The following is a 20,714-nucleotide window of genomic DNA, read 5'->3' on the forward strand; positions in this document are numbered from 1 at the left end:
CAGTTCTGACATTGCTTACCTAGAGATATCATCAGATCCCACAGATTAAGGGTTCAGTCTCACAAAAATTGCCTCCCCACACACCACACCACCACATTTCAGAAGCCAGTTGTGAGTCCAATTTGTTACCTATGCTTCTCGCTATAGATTGGAGGTTCCAGCAAATCCCTCCTTTGGTTGAAATTATTGGCTAGAGTGACTTATAGAACTCAGAAGAAACATTGTATTTACTAGACTACCAGTCTATTTTATTTAATTAAAAAAATTCATTTATTTATTTTAATTGGAGGCTGATTATTTTATAATATTGTAGTGGTTTTTGCCATACATTGACATGAATCAGCCATGGGTGTACATGTGTTCCCCATCCTGAAGCCCCCTCCCACCTCCTTCCCCATCCCATCCCTCATGGTCATCCCAGTGCACCAGCCCTGAGCACCCTGTCTCATGCATCAAACCTGGACTGGCAATCTATTTCACATAGGGTAATATACATGTTTCAGTGCTATTCTCTCACGTCATCCCACCCTTGCCTTCTCCCATAGAGTCCAAAAGACTGTTCTTTACATCTGTGTCTCTTTTGCTGTCTTGCAATAGGGTCATCGTTACCATCTTTCTAAATTCCATATATATGTATTAATATGCTATATTGGCATTTTTCTTTCTGACTTACTTCACTTTGTATAATAGGCTCTAGATTCATCGACCTCATTAGAACTGATTCAAATGCATTCTTTTTAATAGCTGAGTAAAGATTACCAGTTTATTTTAAAAGGATATAGCTCAACAACAAAAAAAGAGACAGTATGCATAGAGCAAGATATGAGGAAAGGAAAAGGGTGTGGGGTCCTGGAGTTTCTGGAGCTTGCTTCCTCTCTCTGAGAGCTTCATTCTTCCCAAATTTCCATTCACAATCCCAAAGCTTTCTTAAGGACCCTGTCCTATGGGGTTTTATGGGGCTTCATTACATAGTCAAGACTGCTTAATTCACTCTCAAGCACCTCTCTCCTCCCTGGAAGTACTGAGTGGGGTAGGGGTAGGGGGAATGTCAAACTGAAAGTTCTAATCCTCTGTAATCAAATGGTTGAATCCTCTGGTAGCCAGCCCCCATCATTAGGTAACCTAGTTCCTTTCTAGAAGTCACCTAGTTACCATAGCAAAAGACAACTTTATAATCCTCAACACTTAGGGAATTCTAAAGGTTTTAGGAGCTGTGTACCTGGAATGGGTGAAGATTGAGGATTTATTTTTTTATAAACCACAATATCACATCTAAACTTTAATTGTTTGGACATCTTTTTCTTTTCTAGGTCTTTCCATTCATACTTTCCATGGGAACTTCTTTGTTCGGTCAACAGACTTGCTGTCTTTGCCCAATGTAAACCCAGATGCTGGCTATGCAGTACAGATGTCAGTGGAAGAAAGTCTTACTGACACTCAGTTGGTTTCCTTTCAGTCAGCACTCTTGTATACATCCAGCAAAGGTAAGTTTTTCTGTTTGTTTTATTGTGGCAAAAACACATAACATGAGATCTATCCTCTTAACAAAATTATGTCTAAAATACAGTATTATTAATTATAAGCACAATGATGGAGCAAAGGTAAGATTTTTGAATTGGCCACTGTACTCTATAGCTTGTGATAAAATCCATCTTCTTTGGAAGAAATTACCGTTTCTGTTAAGCCAAAAAAGTGTTCTTAATCTTAAGAGGTTTTGTTATTCTTGATAAAGCTAAGATATTTGGTGTTTAATTTTTCAAGCATTGTATTTAACAGATATTTATTAAGAGTCTACTTAGTATCTGAAATGTGACAACACAGTAGTCAAACTGAATTAAAACCCTTTTTCTCATAGTCCGTATTCTAGTAGGGGAGACAAACAATAAAAAGGATATATCAGTAAAATAGTAATTTCTTATACAATGACATTAGTTAATGAGAAACAGAAAGCTGGTAAAGGGTTTAAAAGGTGCTGAGACGTGATGGTCTCTTAAGATGGGGTTTCCAGGAAAGGTCTTACAGAGGGTGACATTTGAGTTAAGCCTTGAAGGAGTTCAAATGCAAGATAAACAGTTTTTAAGGGTGTAATTTGTTTAGTGCTAATTAATTTATAATATATTTTGTCCAAAAGATGATGTGAAGGCTGGTTAAATTTATTTTTATTATTTTAAAGATTCACAACTCTCACCTTATTTCTGTTTTGTCTCCTAAAAAAAGTTTTGAAAAGTGTTACTGTGCTGTGTCTACTGATTTTTGCAGCCCTGCCAAAATCTATAAAAAGTATATAATAGATGTTTTAATGAAAACTATTAATATTAGAGATGTCCACTTTTTGTACTATGATTATAATAATATTGCATACCATAAAAGTAAAATAGATAGATTTCTGAATCTAGATATTATTTTTTATTTGACCAAAAAATTCTGGTCCTTTTTCTCATTGATTTTTCTTAACATATTAAAAAAACCCCTAATATATAATTGAACTAGGTAAAATCTACCATTTTAATATATAGTTCCACAGATTACTTTTAAAGAGAAGTAATACCTGACTATGACCAGTGTATTCTCTTGGCAAAACCCTATTAGCCTTTGCCCTGCTTCATTACAGAATGAATGGCCAAATTTGCCTGTTACTCTAGGTGTTTCTTGACTTCCTACGTTTGCATTCCAGTCCCCTATAATGAAAAGGACATCTTTTTTGGGTGTTAGTTCTGGAAGGTCTTGTAGCTCTTCATAGAACCGTTCAACTTCAACTTCTTAGCATTACTGGTCAGAGCATAGACTTGAATTACCGTGATATTGAATGGTTTGCCTTGGAAACGAACAGAGATCATTCTCTCGTTTTTGAGATTGCATCCAAGTACTGCATTTCCAACTCTTTCGTTGACCATGATGGCTACTCCATTTCTTCTAAGGGATTCCTGCCCACAGTAGTAGATATAATGGTCATCTGAGTTAAATTCACCCAACCAGTCCATTTTAGTTCACTGATTCCTAGAATCAACGTTCACTCTTTGCATCTCCGGTTTGAGCACTTCCAGTTTGCCTGATTGATGGGCCTAACATTCCAGGTTCCTATGCAATAATGCTCTTTACATAAAGCATCGGACCTTGCTTCTATCAGCAGTCACATCGACAGCTAGGTGTTGTTTTTGCTTTGGCTTCATCCCTTCATTCTTTCTGGAGTTACTTCTCCACTGATCTTCAGTAGCATATTAGGCACCTACCGACCTGGGGAGTTCATCTTTCAGTGTCCTATCTTTTTGATATACAATCAGCAAAAACAAGACCAAGAGCTGACTGTGGCTCAGATCATGAACTCCTTATTCCCAGATTCAGACTTAAATTGAAGAAAATGGGGATAATCATTAGACCATTCATGTATGACCTAAATCAGATCCCTTATGATTATACAATGGAAGTGAGAAATAGATTTCAGGGACTAGATCTGATAGATAGAGTGCCTGATGAACTATGGACAGAAGATCGCGACACGGTACAGGAGACAGAGATCAAGACCATCCCCAAGAAAAAGAAATGCACAAAAGTAAAATGGCTGCCTGAGGAGGCCTTACAAATAGCTGTGAAAAGAAGAGAAGTGAAAAACAAAGGAGAAAAGGAAAGATGCACCCATCTGAATGCAGAGTTCCAAAGAATAGCAAGGAGAGAAAAGAAAGCCTTCTTCAGTGATCAATGCAAAGAAATAGAGGAAAACAATAGAATGGGAAAGACTAGAGATCTCTTTAAGAAAATTAGAAATACCAAGGGAACATTTCATGCAAAGATGGGCTCGATAAAGGACAGAAAGTTATGGACCTAACAGAAGCAGAAGATATTAAGAAGTGGCAAGAATACACAGAAGAACTGTACCAAAAAGATCTTCACGACCCAGATACTCACAATGGTGTGATCACTCACCTAGAGCCAGACATCCTGGAATGTGAAGTCAAGTGGGCCTTAGGAAGCAGCACTATGAATGAAGCTAGTGGAGGTCATGGAATCCCAGTTGAACAATTTCAAATCTTGAAAGATGATGCTGTGAAAGTGCACTCAGTATGCCAGCAAATTTGGAAAACTCAGCAGTGGCCACAGGACTGGAAAAGGTCAGTTTTCATTCCAATCCCAAAGAAAGGCAATGCCAAAGAATGCTCAAATTACTGCACAATTGTACTCATCTCACATGCTAGTAAAGTAATGCTCAAAATTCTCCAAGCCAGGCTTCCACAGTATGTGAACCGTGAACTTCCTGATGTTCAAACTGGTTTTAGAAAAGGCAGAGGAACCAGAGATCAAATTGCCAACATCCGCTGGATCATCAAAAAAACAAGAGTGTTCCAAAAGACCATCTATTTCTGCTTTATTGACTATCCCAAAGCCTTTGACTGTGTGGATCATAATAATCTGTGGAAAATTCTGAAAGAGATGGGAATACCAGACCACCTGACCTGCCTCTTGAGAAACCTATATGCAGGTCAGGAAGCAACAGTTAGAACTGGACATGGAACAACAGACTGGTTCCAAATAGGATAAGGACTACGTCAAGGCTGTATATTGCCACCCTGCTTATTTAACTTCTATGCAGAGTACATCATGAGAAACACTGGGCTGGATGAAGCACAAGCTAGAATCAGGATTGCCAGGAGAAATACCAGTAACCTGAGATATGCAGATGATAACCATCCTTATGACAGAAAGTGAAGAGGAACTAAAAAGCCTCTTGATGAAAGTGAAAGAGGAGTGATAAACTTGGCTTAAAGCTCAACATCCAGAAAACTAAGATCATGGGATCTGGTCTCATCACTTCATGGCAAATAGATGGGGAAACAGTGGCCAACTTTATTTTTCTGGGCTCCAGAATCACTGCAGATGATGATTGCAGCCATGAAATTAAAAAACACTTACTCCTTGGAAGGAAAGTTATGGCCAACCTACATAGCATATTAAAAAGCAGAGACATTACTTTATCAACAAAGGTCCGTCTAGTCAGGGCTATGGTTTTTCTAGTAGTCATGTATGAATGTGGGAGTTGGACTATAAAGAAAGCTGAGTGCTGAAGAGTTGATGCTTTTGAATTGAGGTGTTGGAGAAGACTCTTGCAAGTCCGTTGGACTGCAAGTAGATCCAACCAGTCCATCTTAAAGAAAATCAGTCCTGGGTGTTCATTGTAAGGACTGATGTTGAAGCTGAAGCTCCAATACTTTGGCCACCTGATGCAAAGAGCTGACTCATTAGAAAAGACCCTGATGCTGGGAGGGATTCGGGGCAGGAGGAGACGGGGACAACCGAGGATGAAATGGTTGGATGGCATCACCTGCTCAATGGGCATGAGTTTGGGTGAACTCCAGGAGTTGTTGATGGACAGGGAGGCCTGGTGTGCTGCAGTCCATGGAGTCCCAAAGAGTTGGACATGACTGAGCGACTGAACTGAACTGAATACCGGCTAAAAGGGTAACATTATTTAGTGCTTCTATTCTATATAAAAACATTGATAACTAACAAATAAGATGTTTAAGCCTATCATATTGGCAATGACAGCTATTACCCGCATAGAAAGAGATACGCTCACTTTGTGACCCATTAGACTATAGCCTGTCAGACTCGTCTGTCCATGGGATTCTCCAGGCAAGAATACTGGAGTGGGTTACCATTCCCTTCTTCTTGCCTGGTGAATTCCATGGACAGAGGAGCCTGGTGGGCTACAGTCCATGGGTTTGCAAAGAGTCGGACACGACTGAGCAAATTGTACACTTTCTCCTCCATTCCAGCTATATTCTTCTTTTTTTTAATGTTACTTTTTTTTTCTTTAATTTTTATTTTTACTTTATTTTACTTTACAGTACTGTATTGGTTTTGCCATACATTGACATGAATCCACCACGGGTATACATGAGTTCCCAAACATGAACTCCCCTCCCACCTCCCACCCCATATCATCTCTCTGTGCACCAGCCCCAAGCATCCTGTATCCTGCATCAAACATAGACTGGCGATTTGTTTCTTACATGATAGTATACATGTTTCAATGCCATTCTCCCAAATCACCCCACCCTCTCCCTCTCCCTCAGAGTCCAAAAGTCCGCTCTACACATCTGTGTCTCTTTTGCTGTCTCACATACAGGGTCATCATTGCCATCTTTCTAAATTCCATATATATGTGTTAGTATACTGTATTGGTGTTTTTCTTTCTGGCTTACTTCACTCTTTATAATCGGCTCCAGTTTCATCCATCTCATTAGAACTGATTCAAATGTATTCTTTTTAATGGCTGAGTAATACTCCATTGTGTATATGTACCACAGCTTTCTTATCCATTCATCTGCTGATGGACATCTAGGTTGTTTCCATGTCCTGGCTATTATAAACAGTGCTGTGATGAACAAACATTGGGGTACATGTGTCTCTTTCTATTCCAGCTATATTTTTTACCATCTGAGCCACCAGGGAAGTTACAATTCCACAAGTTTTGACTATTAAAGTATCACAATCTGTTCCATTACCCCCAACATATCCTTGTGTTTTTATAGTCAGCTGTCTCCCATCCCCAGATCTTAGCAACTGTTATCTGTTTTCTGATCCTATACTTTTGCCTTTGCAAAAATGTTTTATGAATAGAATCATACAGTAGGTAAACCTTTTATATCTGGCTCTTTCACTTAAAACAGTGGATTTAAAATTCATCCAAGTTGTTTCAACTACTAGTAGTTTGTTTCTTTTTATTCCTAAATAGTATTCCATTTTACCCAGGTTATTTATTTATTTTCTAGTTTAGGTACATTTGAGTTGTTTCCAGTTTTTGGCAATTTCAAATATAGCCCTTATAAACATTTGCGTACAGATTTTTATATGAGCATAAATTATAATTTCACTTGGGTAAATACTTCTCAGTGTTTTTGATGGGTGTCTGGGTTGTATGGTGAGCTTATGCCTAACTTCTTAAGAACTTGCCAAACTGTTTCCTAAGCAGCTGTACCATTTTGTGCTCACAGTGTATGAGAGTTCCAGCTGCTCTGCATTCTCACCAACATTTACTGTTATCTGTTTAGTTTTTGCTTATTATTTTTGGTTTGAGGTATTTTTGCTTGTTATGCCCTTTTAATAAAGTATAATGTATCACTTTTAGTTTTATTTCATGTTTCTGTAATAAATAATGTTGGATATCTTTTTATATACTTCAGTTCAGTTGCTCAGTCGTGTCTGACTCTTTGCGACCCCATGAATTGCTGCACGCCGGGCCTCCCTGTCCATCACCAACTTCCAGAGTTCACTCAAACTCACATCCATTGAGTCAGTGATGCCATCCAGCCATCTCATCCTCTGTCGTCCCCTTCTCCTCCTGCCCCCAATCCCTCCCAGCATCAGAGTCTTTTCCAACGAGTCAACTCTTCGCCTGAGGTGGCCAAAGTACTGGAGTTTCAGCTTTAGCATCATTCCTTCCAAAGAACACCCAGGGCTGATCTCCTTTAGAATGGACTGGTTGGATCTCCTTGCAGTCCAAGGGACTGTCAGGAGTTTTCTCCAACACCACAGTTCAAAAGCATCAATTCTTCAGCGCTCAGCCTTCTTCACAGTCCAACTCTCACATCCATACATGACCACAGGAAAAACCATAGCCTTGACTAGACGGACCTTAGTCGGCAAAGTAATGTCTCTGCTTTTGAATATGCTATTTAGGTTGGTCATAACTTTTCTTCCAAGGAGTAAGCGTCTTCTAATTTCATGGCTGCAGTCACCATCTGCAGTGATCTTGGAGGCCAAAAAAATAAAGTCTGACACTGTTTCCACTGCTTCCCCATCTATTTGCCATCAAGTGATGGGACCAGTTATTAGTTTAGGTTATTCCTAATGTTTTCTAGGAATAACCTAAATAAAATGTGATTATAATTTCCATCCATGTCCACAAATCTTTGTCATCTAAAAACTTCCCTAAGATGGATTTGTTGAATTGGAAATAGAAATATAGAGATGTTTAGAAAAATATTGATACTGCCATGTTTCTTTTCAGAAATATTTTACCAATTTGTAGTCACATTCAATACCCTTTTAATATCAGCCTCTTATTTTGTGAGTTTATCTGTATCTAAGTATATAATAGTTGTTGTCAATGATAGGCTAAACGTTGTATCTTATTTCTTTTAGTTACCAATGTTTTTATCTAGAATAGAAGCAGTAAATAATGTCACCCTTTTACATAGATATTACTTCTCTTTAAAAATAATTTATATAAGCTCCTGCTAGGTAAGGGTTTCTTAGTCTTCATGTGTCCCTACAGGTTGTAGTGTGGGTATCCATTCCAGTTTTTTGCTTGTTCTTTGGTGTTCAAGATCTTACTCGTTAAAAATTTTTAAGAGACTCACTTGATATTTGATATTTTATGGTTCTCAGATGGTTTTCACTTTTGTTTCTTGTATTTACTGATTTTTGTTGGGTGGGTAATTAGCAAAGAGGAAGTATTCTGACTGTTGAATTTTTTTTTTAATGAAAACTTTATTTTTAATTTGACCAGCTGAATATCTTTAGCGGATTTCTTTTAATTTTTTTTTCCTGTGATTAAAAAGAACACTATATTCCAGTAGTCATGTATGGATATGTGAAAAAAAAAAAAAAAGAACACTATAAAATTTCTCTGGAGTTTGAATATCAAAACAGACTGTAGAACATATCCTGGAGTAGTGTTTTCTTACATCATATGTATTTTACCAAAATTGCTTTTACAAAAAAGGATAAACTAATCAAAAAATTCAGAAAAGAAATCTTTAAGAAGCTAGCATGTTATCATCATTTGGATATGATCTCTGTTGTCTTTTCAGTGGTACTTTGAAAAAATTTTTGTAGTAAAAAAATAACACTTTAGAGTTTGTTTTGATACTATTCCTACTTACTACACATAATCCTGTTTGGTTCCAAATTGAAGTGATTTTTCTGAGTAACTTTAATACAAACTTGTTTTTTAATATTGTTTTCCCTCACTATTATTTGTATGTTTTCTCCAAAGGCGAAAGAAGAATTCGTGTTCATACTTTGTGTTTGCCGGTAGTTTCAACTTTAAATGAAGTATTTCTTGGAGCCGATGTTCAAGCAATTTCAGGGTTATTGGCCAATATGGGTAAGAATTATTACCTATTGTAAACATATTACAAGTAGTAGCATTTGAGAAATCTATATACTTGTATCTTCCTTTAAATAATTAGCTTTAGAATTTCAGTGTTTAAGATTCAGTGTCTGCCTGCCAAGTAACTATTTGAATACATGGGTCTGCTGCCACTCCAGTACTCTTGCCTGGGAAATCCCATGGACGGAGGAGCCTGCTGGGGCTGCAGTCCCTGGGGTCGCTAAGAGTCGGGCACGACTGAGCACTTCACTTTCACTTTTCACTTTCATGCACTGGAGAAGGAAATGGCAACCCACTCCAGTATTCTTGCCTGGAGAATCCCAGGGACGGGGGAGCCTGCTGGGGCTGCAGTCCCTGGGATCGCTAAGAGTCGGACACGACTGAGCAACTTCACTTTCACTTTTCACTTTCATGCACTGGAGAAGGAAATGGCAACCCACTCCAGTATTCTTGCCTGGAGAATCCCAGGGATGGGGGAGCCTGGTGGGCTGCCGTCTCTGGGGTCGCACAGAGTCGGACACGACTGAAGTGACTTAGCAGCAGCAGCAGATAAGCTGATCTTTTTTTCTTTTTTAAATTGTACAGCTTTATTGAAATTAGTTTCAGTTTGTTGAGATATAAGTGATATAATTATCACTTAACCCATTTGAGTATATGACTCCATATATACATGTATGAGTTTGTATACAGATTTGTATGGCCATCACCTGAGTCTAGTTTTAGAACATTTCAATCACCCCTGGATGAACCTCTTGCCCATTAATTAACAGTTCCTGCTTACTCTCTTCTTCTTCCCTTACTGGCCTTAGGCTACCACAAAACTGTTTTTTCAGCAACTGAGCGCATGCACACGCATACAGACACGTACATGCAAACTATATTCTGCGTCACAGTCTACCTGCTATGGACTTAAATACCATGTTTTACTTAATGTCTTCCGTGTCAGAGTTGCCTTCCTGAATTTTTTTTTTGTTTTCTTTTTGGATCCGTTTTTCAAAAACATGGAGCTTAATGTCATCTTGATTCTTGCTCCCTTTCTTCAGGGATGACTGCCAGTGAGTCCATTTGCTTCAAATTCAATCATCAATTTGCTTCAAACTCAAATGCCTGTAATAGGAATAATTACCTATTTTCTTGAATTTCCTATTGGGAAAAAAAATTCTTTAATGTAACATGGTAAATAATTAACTTCAGTTTAGTCTCATGTGATAAAATTTAAAAATTGTAACCTAAGAAATTTGAGAGTCCATTGCCTTTATATTTTGTTGAACTAGTACATTTTTGTAACAGTGTAATTATTATATCTTTATTATTATTAACAACAGCAACTATATGTCAGGCAGTATTTGTGAATTTTAAAAAATCTTCACAGCAAGTATTAGTTCTGTTACTAAATTTGGTTGATCCCAATATGTACTTTTTACCCCTCACATTTTGTCAAAATCCTTTAGTTAATGTAATAGTAGTCTTCATTCTTTTTTGCTTATATATAAATTTGGTCATAGCAGTTAATAACGTCACTTCATTGAGTGTATTTTTGATACCACATGAATAGAGTTTAGTTACAGTTTGAGAAGTTTTCAAAGGAACTACAGTGTTTTTGGTATTGGAAAAAATTGGGGGGTGTATAGAAAAGCTTAAAATAGAGTGGCATAACACGATGAAGATCATCTAAGTAACTAGTTGTTCTTTCAGTAAATGTAAAAATTCTCTATTAAGAAAGAATGTGCTACGAAAAAAAAGCATGTGTGTTTAATTGCAGTCTTTTTCTTTCTCAGTGATACATAAAATGATAGGTTACAATTAATAGCATCTTAGATTTGGCGAAATACAATTTTCCATTTGTATTTCCAATATATACATTTTACAGATAAGGATACTGTGGCTCATAAAGGTTAAATTACTTGCCAGATTTTCATACTGCTAGGAAATAGCAAAACAATATTTCAACGTAGGTTGGTTTGATTCTCCAAATTATGCGCTTTTAACTGCTGTGTTTAGTTCCTTGTGTATGTAATAACTTGAGAGAAAGTTTGTATAATTAAAAAAAGCTTTTCTATCCTTAACAGTGGGGTAACTAAACTCCTATCTTTTTTTCTCTCTTGTCCCTACTTCAACTTCTCTTAGCTGTTGACAGGTCTGTGACGGCCAGTCTGAGTGATGCTCGTGATGCCCTAGTGAATGCCGTCATAGACTCCCTGTCAGCTTATCGTTCTTCAGCCCTAAGTAACCAGCAGTCTGGACTCATGGTTCCTTTCTCTCTCCGGCTTTTCCCACTGTTTGTGCTGGCTCTCCTTAAACAGGTAAAAGAATCAAAATCAGAAACTAACACAGTGAAAGTGTCAACAGCCAAAATTTTGGTCCTGTGAACCTCTTTCTCATAGATAATAATTTATAAACTCTGAAAAAAAATGCAAAAAATTAACTACTTAAAGGAAAAAATACAAAAAATTAACTACCTAAAGGATCTGGAGGATGTATGTGAGGAGAAACAAAACTTGGAAGAAGAGGCATGCACATGGTGCACTTCCTGTTATTTTAGCCTGAGGATAGGTGACCTTTAATGTCATGCATAAGGAATAAAACATCAGTAATTTGCGCGCTTTCTGGTGTGAAATATTAGATGACAGAGTTTAGGGTAATTACTGCTTCTGAATAGTAAGTGTAGAGCCCCAGGACAGAGAGAACCAAAGAAAGTGAAAGTCACTCAGTTGTGTCCAACTCTTTGCGACCCCATGAACTACATAGTCCATGGAATTCTCTAGGCCAGAATACTGGAGTGGGTAGCCTTTCCCTTCTCCAGGGGATTTTCCCAACCCAGGGATCGAGCCCAGGTCTCCTGCATTGCAAGCAGATTCTTTACCAGCTGAGCCACAAGGGAAGCCCATAGGCACTCAGTAAGTAGTTTTTTGAATGAATGAATGGAACATCTTTCATTTCCTATAGTATTCTTTCTTTAACAGCGTTTTCTAATCTTCCTTATTTATAGTCAGTGCATTTGTTTTAAGGCAAAGTTTCATTGCTGTTATCTCTCTGCCTCTTTCTACTCCTTTCCATCAATAGAAATGCCCCAAACCTTATCTCTGATATAGTGTTCATGGAACTAATATTCCAGTTGCAACTGACAATTACTTGTTAATTCTATTCTACTAAGTAGCTGTCTTCAAATTACTAATTTTCTTGGTTGATTTGTGAGCTTTGTTATTATACATTATTTAATTTCTCTAGCTGTGGGAGAGATGAGGATAGTTAACCACCAATCATCATCACTCAGCTTTTACAGAATACTTGGATCTTTAGTTCTTCATACTTCATATGCCTTTTTTTTTTTGGCATCTGCAATGTAACTTTATCCTTTTTGTCCTGTTGTTTAGATTTTTATATTACTATTGCTTTATGATAGATTGAATGTTTAGATCTATTTCATTGATTAGGAAGCAGACGCCAGATAGATTGAATGATTTTGCCATGGTCAGATAATTAATATGTCATTAGGTGAGGATATAGCCACAATTTAGTAGATGTGTGTGACTGATTAAATATATTTTTGTAAGAACAAGTAACAGTAAATTTGTTAATTCTGTTTGAAGATATTCTTTTAACAGCTGATATTTGCAAAATTTTATATGTATTTGTTAAATACCTTTTTTCTGATGGGTATTTTTTTTGTTATAGAAATCATTTCAGACTGGGACAAATGCACGTCTAGATGAACGCATTTTTGCTATGTGTCAAGTGAAAAATCAGCCCTTGGTTTACCTTATGCTCACAACTCATCCCAGTTTGTATAGAGTTGACAATCTCTCAGATGAGGTAAGATTGATTCATTTTTTTATTCACTTTTACTTACAAGCTTTTCACTTGGGAAGCTCCTGAAAATAGTGCTTTTATTTAAGTTATTAAAGTAATAAACTTTACTGTTTGTTTCAGATGAATCTTTAGAGAGATCTAAGTAAATGAAGACATTGTCAAATTGACTAGAGCAACCTAAAATTTATTTAAACAGGTTGATCTGAAAGGAGTATCCAGTGTGAAATTACACTTGAATGCCCAGGTCAATGTTTAGTGTAATAATGTTCTTGAATTGAAAAGAAAATATTTAAGTTGTAGCATTATTCTCCTTTGATGGGAAATTTACTAGAGTTAAAGCTGCAAGCATGAAAATGTTAAATCATAATCTTTCTATAATATATTGTAGTCAAGTTAGAATATATATGTTAGAAGTAATATTTTGGTTAAAAACATTTGAGTTTAAATATTTTAAGGTACCTTGCATATATGGAGATAACTTCTAAGCAAATGAAAATTGTTGATGACATTATTAATTTGTATTACACAAATAATGACTTAAGATTACTCCTGTGTTTGACAAGTTCAACTGACTGGACCTGTATTTTGCACAAATTAAAAAGTGGCAAATTAACATAAAAATACAAACACAGTATGTTAGATGTCTATAATATGGAAACCACTAGGAGAAAAATAATGGAGAAGGCAACAGCAACCCACTCCAGTACTCTTGCCTGTAAAATCCCATGGATGGAGGAGCCCGGTAGGCTGCAGTCTATGGGGTCAAGAAGAGTTGGACACGGCTGAGCGACTTCACTTTCACTTTTCACTTTCATGCATTGGAGAAGGAAATGGCAACCCACTCCGGTGTTCTTGCCTGGAGAATCCCAGGGACGGGGGAGCCTGGTGGGCTGCCATCTCTGGGGTCGCACAGAGTCAGACACGACTGAAGCGACTTAGCAGCAGCAGGAGAAAAATAAATCACTCATAGTATATACATTCAGAGACAAGCACTATTAAGATTTTCAATGGTATATTTATCAGGACTCTCTTTTGCAAGTGAGCTTAGGAAAGAAGGGACTGACTGATGTGGCACTCAAATAGAAACCACAGGAAAGGCGAGGGTCTAAACTAAACTCAGGTCTAACTCAAATTCATAGACTCTGCATTGCTTCATTCTTTCAGACCAGCCTTTAAAAAACAGAGCTTAGATAAAAAACAGAGCCACTTTAAAAAACAGTGGCTCTAGAAAACAGAGCCACTGATAGCTTCCCATCTTTACCACCAGGGAAGGACAAGGCTTTCTTTTCTTAGTTAACATTAATTTCTGATTGACTGTATTTGGGCTATAGTCTCTCTTGTTCCCCACATGCCCTAAGGCCAGAGGTCTTAAGGTACTGTGATTAATAGGTCCTAGTAGAGCTAAAGCCTGCTGAAGGTAGTACCTCTTGATAGGTCAGTATTTTATTTACTTTCTCCCTTAGATAAGAATCATTAAGTACCAAGTTTTAGTATTTAAATCAAATTTTGGTCAAAAATGATGTAGTTACGAATAATTAAGGGTGTATGTTTTAAGATAGCAGTATTATAGTCAGTGATAAATGATGAACTTCCATTTCTGGACTTATTAAATAAATGTTAAATTGAAGAGAACTAGAAAATTCATTTGCATTAGATTTACTCTTACATCAGGATGTATATATGATCTAAACTACACAATCATCTGTTATCATTAACTAAATTCCAGACTTTATTTGGATGTCACTAATGTATCTAATCAGGATACATGAGTACTGATTGCATTTATTGTGTTAGTTTTTAAAATAATAAATTAAGATCAGAGAGTAATTTGGCTTGACTGGGATCATGATGGCTTTGTTTAGATAAACGATACATATTTCCTCCTCGTCTTTATGTTTAAATATGAATAATTCTGATTTACCTAAATAAATTCCAAAGTCTCAAAGGTAACACTCATTAAATTTCTTTTTATTATTTAACTGTGGCTCCCTAATAGTTATAGCTAAAAGCTTTAATCTTTTGCTCAATTTTTAAGGGAGCAATCAGCATCAATGATCGCACTATACCTCAGCCGCCTATTCTTCAGCTTTCGGTGGAGAAGCTGAGCAGGGATGGGGCCTTTCTCATGGATGCAGGTTCTGTGAGTAGTCTTGACTTCTCTCTGTACACTACTACCCTCATTCCTCTTAGTTTCTCTCTTAACGGATTATGTGTTCTTTAATCTATATAGTTTTGTATTCGCCACCTTCTCCTCCATAGTCTCCTTGCATGCGGAGCATACAGTGTCCTGTCGTGGTAAATAGTAGTTATCATTACTTTAGTTGGAGGCTATACAGTTTTGATAAACTAACTTCCCTTTTTGATCTTTTAAAACACAGTCAGTGATTAAAGGTTAAGTCAACATCTCACTGTTAAGCTGTATCTCAAAATAATTTTCTTCCTGTCTCCAGGTACTAATGCTTTGGGTTGGAAGAAATTGTGGACAGAATTTTCTCAGCCAAGTTCTAGGAGTTGAAAACTATGCATTAATTCCACAGACCATGGTAAGACTGTAATTATAGTGATGGTGGTAGGCTTAAAAGATGTTTCAAATGATGGCAAAAACATGAACATCCTATTTTGAAATCATAGCTGTATTTTAGAGGCATTCTATAGGTTATTTTGCATTTTTGACTTGCTTGTTCTTATATGTGTATACTATTTTAGTGAGAAAGTAATGAACGTAGTTAATGGCCAAAAAATGTGTGCTGCTGTTGGCAGGAGTTGGCATTAGTGTTAGGGCTCTTCTGTTTCTGTGTTTTGTGTTTTTTGCAAGTAGTTTCATTGTTCTTTGGCAGAGTCCTTTTAACTGCTGCTTTAGAGTAAGAACTCAGCTAACTGCCACACAAGTCAACGACTTGTGACCAAATCAGTTGGATTTATATTGATTATTGGAGAACGTAATATTGGACTCTGTCACCCACTCTGTAACCTTGAATAAGTCACTAAAAGCCTCATTTGTAAAAATAAGAGCGCTGTTGCTTATGGAGGAATACTTGAAACAACACATGAGAAAGCACACATTAAATCTGTGTAACATTTAGATAGTTGTGAATTTTAAAGTTTGAATTAATTATAACATGGTCTTATTTCATGTCATACTTTTTGGTTTTAACTATCAGTTTGTCACCAACTTTGGAATATATTTTATGTCTGCATCTTGGTCATATTTATGGGTTTAACTTCATTTATAGAAGTCATTAGGAGATTTATGTATTTAAAAGACAAAGGGTTCTTTCTGGGATAAGCACTAGCTTAATGGCTGATCTAGATGACTAGGCTCTTTAGGTAATGAGGAGATAAGAAATTGTTATATTTGTAATAACTGTCTGAATGGATCACTTAATTCTAGATGTCATAATCAGAAGATAAGAGGTAGCATTTTCGTCTAGATCAGTGTCTGACAAACTATGCCTAAGGAGGCCTGCCACCTGGTTTTGTAAATAAAGTTTCAGTGGAGCATAGCCATGTCCATTTACTTACAGTATATAGACTATGGCTGCTTCAGTGGAACAGTGGCAGAGTTGAGAAGTTGCAACAGAGACCAAATTACCTGCAAGCCTGAAATATTTATTATCTGTTCCTTTAAAAAGTCTGCCTACCATTTAGGGTAGTGAGAAAATCGTGGTTCGTAGAATCTTAGGCTCTTCCCCAGACCTCCTAAATCAACTGCAGTTCAGTAAGATCCTCAGGTGACTCATATACAAGATAAAGTTTGAAAAGTATTACAGATGATAATTTAGAATAAGTTGTATGTTGCTGGTTTTTGTTTAACAGACAGACCTTCCAGAACTTGATACACCAGAGTCTGCCAGAACAATAGCTTTCATCTCTTGGCTTAGAGAGCAGAGACCATTTTACCCAATACTTTATGTAATAAGGTAAGTTGAATTTGTCATTTGTCAATACTAAAGCAGTTTGCTTGGCTTTGCAAGGAAACCTTTGAGTTGAATCATAGGTATGTGTAACCTATTGTAAACTCTAGAAGGATATAGAAAAAAAAAATTGTATTTTCAATAAATAGTACAAGTTAGTAGTATTAAGTTATGCTTTATATCCATTTATTAGCAAAATAGATGTCAAAGCTTTGTGACAAATCCACTGTTTATTTTACTATTACATTTTGTCTAATATATATAAATATTTGTCTTTTATTCCTAAGAGATGAGAGTCCAATGAAGGCAAACTTCCTTCAAAACATGGTAGAAGACAGAACAGAATCTGCTTTATCATATTATGAATTCCTCTTGCATATACAACAGCAAGTGAATAAATGAACAAATGAAGATACTCGACTTAATAATTTCAAAGGAAAGTCACAATAACACAGAACACCTGAGAGTGTGTAATACCTTCCTTTCCTGTTAGGTTTGTGGACTAATGTGATGATTATATGTTCTCACTGTGATTTCAACAAACTGTAGCAAATAAAGGAACACAGCGGAGAATCAAACATGCAACTCTGAAATACTGTATTTTTCAAATCAAAATATATCTGCATATGATTGATCACACAAATGACCTTTGTTCTTTGCTGCCAATTATGTTTGAGTTATTATGGATTGAAGTAAGACAGTATCACAGAGGCAAAGTACATTTTATAAAATAAAGACTTCTGTGTTCCAAATGTATATTTCTCATTTTTTTCTGAATTTTTGGCTGCTACAATTAAAACCTCACAGGATTAAATGATCTTTTTAAAATAAAAAGATTTTTGAAGTAAATCATATGTTGGAAAACTAGTATCCATCCCCCAGAGTTTTGCTTTTTTTTTTTTTTTAAGGAAGAAAAAGGATCATCATGTTAAACTAAAACTAGAGTAAATTAACTCTAGTCTAGCTTGAGAAGAATATGAAGTGATACAGTCAAGCTTTGTCAGTATTCTCTATACTTGAAGAACAAAGTCACTGATCTGGAGTGAAAACTCTCAAGTGGTTTTCTGATTTGACTGCAGAAGACTTGGTTGGACACACTGTCTTGTTCTGCAGTGAAAAAAATCGGAGCTGTCTTCATAAATATGCTGGGACTGGCAATAGTCGGGAGACGAGAAGCTTAGTTATCTTGATCCTTTAAGTGGGTTTTATTTGGTACATTTCTGCTCTGTGATGTATAATAAAAGCATTATATTGGTGAAATGAGTATGAATGAAAGAAATTAAAGATTTCTTAAATGCTGTCTCAAATTCATCAGTAACATTTTCTAAGGAGTTTTATAATTAAATTGGAAGTTGCTCATAAGATTTATTCTTAACATTCAAACTTAATAAAGCATGAATGCCGCTGTTTGGTTTAGTGGATATTAAGATCACACAAATCCGATATATGGAGATTATAAAAGACACTTGATTTCTGAACATGCTCAAGATACTGCTTTTTGATTTGGCCAGAGAAATATTATAGTAAAAACTATTAAGTGAATTTTGTTTACAAATAGGTAAATTATACATCTGTATATTTAAAGTGGTGTGATAGAATATCTTTAAAAAGAGTTTGGTCCAGTTTTCAATGATTCATCTTGTCTTGTATGAACTTTTTGAAGTAAAAGTTGTTCATGAGTAGTACTTGATGAAAAGATTTTTGTTTCTTTGTTTTAATGGATTAGAAAAATGTGTTTACAATCTTGATCTTACATGATCACCAATGAAATAGTAACTTTCAGGTTTACATCAATATGAGCTGACTTTAACTGAATTGTTTTGGGTTAGGGAAGAAATAGGTCCCACTAGAGTATATACTACTGCTTGCCAGCCAGATCAGAATAATTGTGTTCTATAAAAATATTATCTCCCTTAAGCAGTGTTAAGGTTTATTTTCAGTATGCAAGTGATACATTGAACTGGAAATTTTCTTGAAAGCTGCTTCCTTTATTAGGAGGCAATTTTCAAATTGTAGCTAATTAGAATGCATTTCTATTTTCCCCTCTTCTAAAGAAACTGAGAGTCATTATTATGCACTGATGTTTCTTAAAATAACTAAAATTCTGTTCATAATGTGAATTTTAAATGTTGATATTGTAGGTCCTTTTTTAATAGTAGTAATAAATCTTCCAGAGGGGAAAGTTTGTGCTCCTAGGGACAGTAATCTTCCTTGTGCCTCACTTTCATCCCTAAGTGGGTATGACTCTTGTTATTACCACATGCTTTGTTGGTATATTTCACAAATTTACTTTTAAAAAATTATTTTAGATATTGCATAACATGTGCAATCCAGAATAATTTTATAATAGCCAGGTCATAAAAAAACATAACTTTAGTAAGAATTCACAATATTTGTTCTCCCAGTAATGAGGGAATGAATGAATCTTTTGGAGATATTGATATTAAGCAATTATTTTTTGCAATATTGAATGTGTTACTTTAGTTTTTTTTAAGTAGGGCACTACCTGCTATCTCATCTTGTATTACTTTTTGATGTAAAGCAACTAATATCTACACTCTGCCGTATTTTTTTTATTGTAGTTGTAAATTATGAAAGATCCTTGAATTTTCTACAGATCTACAACTACTGAAGTGATTGACAAGGGCAATCTTGGTGTTTAAATCTGAGTGGCAGTTCTACCATAAAAAGTACTCTATTTTTCTAATTTCTAGGATTTTTAAAATAACATTTCTGTAAGTCTGGCACATTAATAATTCACTCAAGCTGTACCATTTATTTAGTTAGCCTATATTTCATTGTTTTAATTTAATGTATTGAGTCTGATAGACTTTTACAATAATTAGAATAAAAGATTTTTCTTCTAATCAAAGATGCATAACAGCTGTTATCTAGGGGACCACCAAATGTGATTTCAGGATTTTGTTAACTATTACAAGTATAATCCTTATGTAGAAATTTTAATTTTGTAAAGTAGTGTATAATATTGTAACATTAAATTCTTGTTTTCAAATTCAAATATGTACTGATATTCAATGTGCTGTGTTAAATCTTGCTTCTCTGCAATGTTAGAGACAAGATGTCTTCCTTTTTACAGTTTGTAATTCTCACTGTTTTTTTCCTGTAAAAAAAAAAAGTCATTTGTAACCCATGCAAATAATCGTTTGAACTGTGCTAACTTATCGATTTGGCTATTCAATAAAGTTAATTGAAAGAGCTTCATACTGTGGTTATGTATTTAAATTGACATTGAATAACTTGACAGTCACTGAGTAGTTCTATGTTGTACATCCAGATTAAGTCAGTGGAAAAATACTATTGAAGATGCTTTAAACCTAAGTCAGAGTCTGGGATTTCATAATCCTAATTCTAGATGCTCACTCTTCAAGAACAGCTAGGTTTAAAATTCTAGATTGAAAGGGTTTAAAATTTTTTATTTTTTAATTCTCAATATGTTCAAGTTACTACTCTATTGTCCTGTGTCCCTTTTGTTACTGATATGATGCCTACTGTAAGTCTAATTGGAGAAGGCCATGGCACCCCACTCCAGTACTCTTGCCTGGAAAATCCCATGGGCGGAGGAGCCTGGAAGGGTGCAGTCCATGGGGTCACGAAGAGTCGGACACGACTAAGTGACTTCACTTTCACTTTTCACTTTCATGCATTGGAGAAGGAAATGGCAACCCACTCCAGTATTCTTGCCTGGAGGACCCATGGTCAGAGGATCCTGGCAGGCTACAGTCCATGGGGTCACAAAGAGTCGGACACGACTGAGCAACTAACACACATAAAATTCTGGAGTGAATTCCAATTCTGATTTTTAATTTGGGTGGCAGAATTTAAATGTTCGTTAGAATGTTTGCTTTTCATGTTTCTTA

General features: G+C 35.9%; 1 protein-coding gene across 3 annotated transcripts in view; it reads left to right on the top strand.

Moving 5' to 3' along the window:
* SEC24A (SEC24 homolog A, COPII coat complex component) overlaps window positions 1-20,058 on the top strand; it is a 71,342-nt gene extending 51,284 nt beyond the window's left edge. For all 3 annotated transcript variants that reach the window (XM_069592069.1, XM_069592070.1, XM_069592072.1), the window contains 8 exons: window positions 1,311-1,484; window positions 8,996-9,106; window positions 11,240-11,415; window positions 12,788-12,925; window positions 14,958-15,062; window positions 15,373-15,465; window positions 16,739-16,842; window positions 17,124-20,058. In XM_069592069.1, coding sequence (XP_069448170.1) covers window positions 1,311-1,484; window positions 8,996-9,106; window positions 11,240-11,415; window positions 12,788-12,925; window positions 14,958-15,062; window positions 15,373-15,465; window positions 16,739-16,842; window positions 17,124-17,238 — 1,016 coding nt within the window. In that variant the 3' untranslated portion in view covers window positions 17,239-20,058. The remainder of the gene's footprint in view (window positions 1-1,310; window positions 1,485-8,995; window positions 9,107-11,239; window positions 11,416-12,787; window positions 12,926-14,957; window positions 15,063-15,372; window positions 15,466-16,738; window positions 16,843-17,123) is intronic.
* The last annotated feature ends 656 nt before the right edge of the window (window positions 20,059-20,714 follow it).

Source organism: Ovis canadensis, chromosome 5, assembly GCF_042477335.2.
Source record: "Ovis canadensis isolate MfBH-ARS-UI-01 breed Bighorn chromosome 5, ARS-UI_OviCan_v2, whole genome shotgun sequence".
NCBI classification, from domain to species: Eukaryota; Metazoa; Chordata; class Mammalia; order Artiodactyla; family Bovidae; genus Ovis; species Ovis canadensis.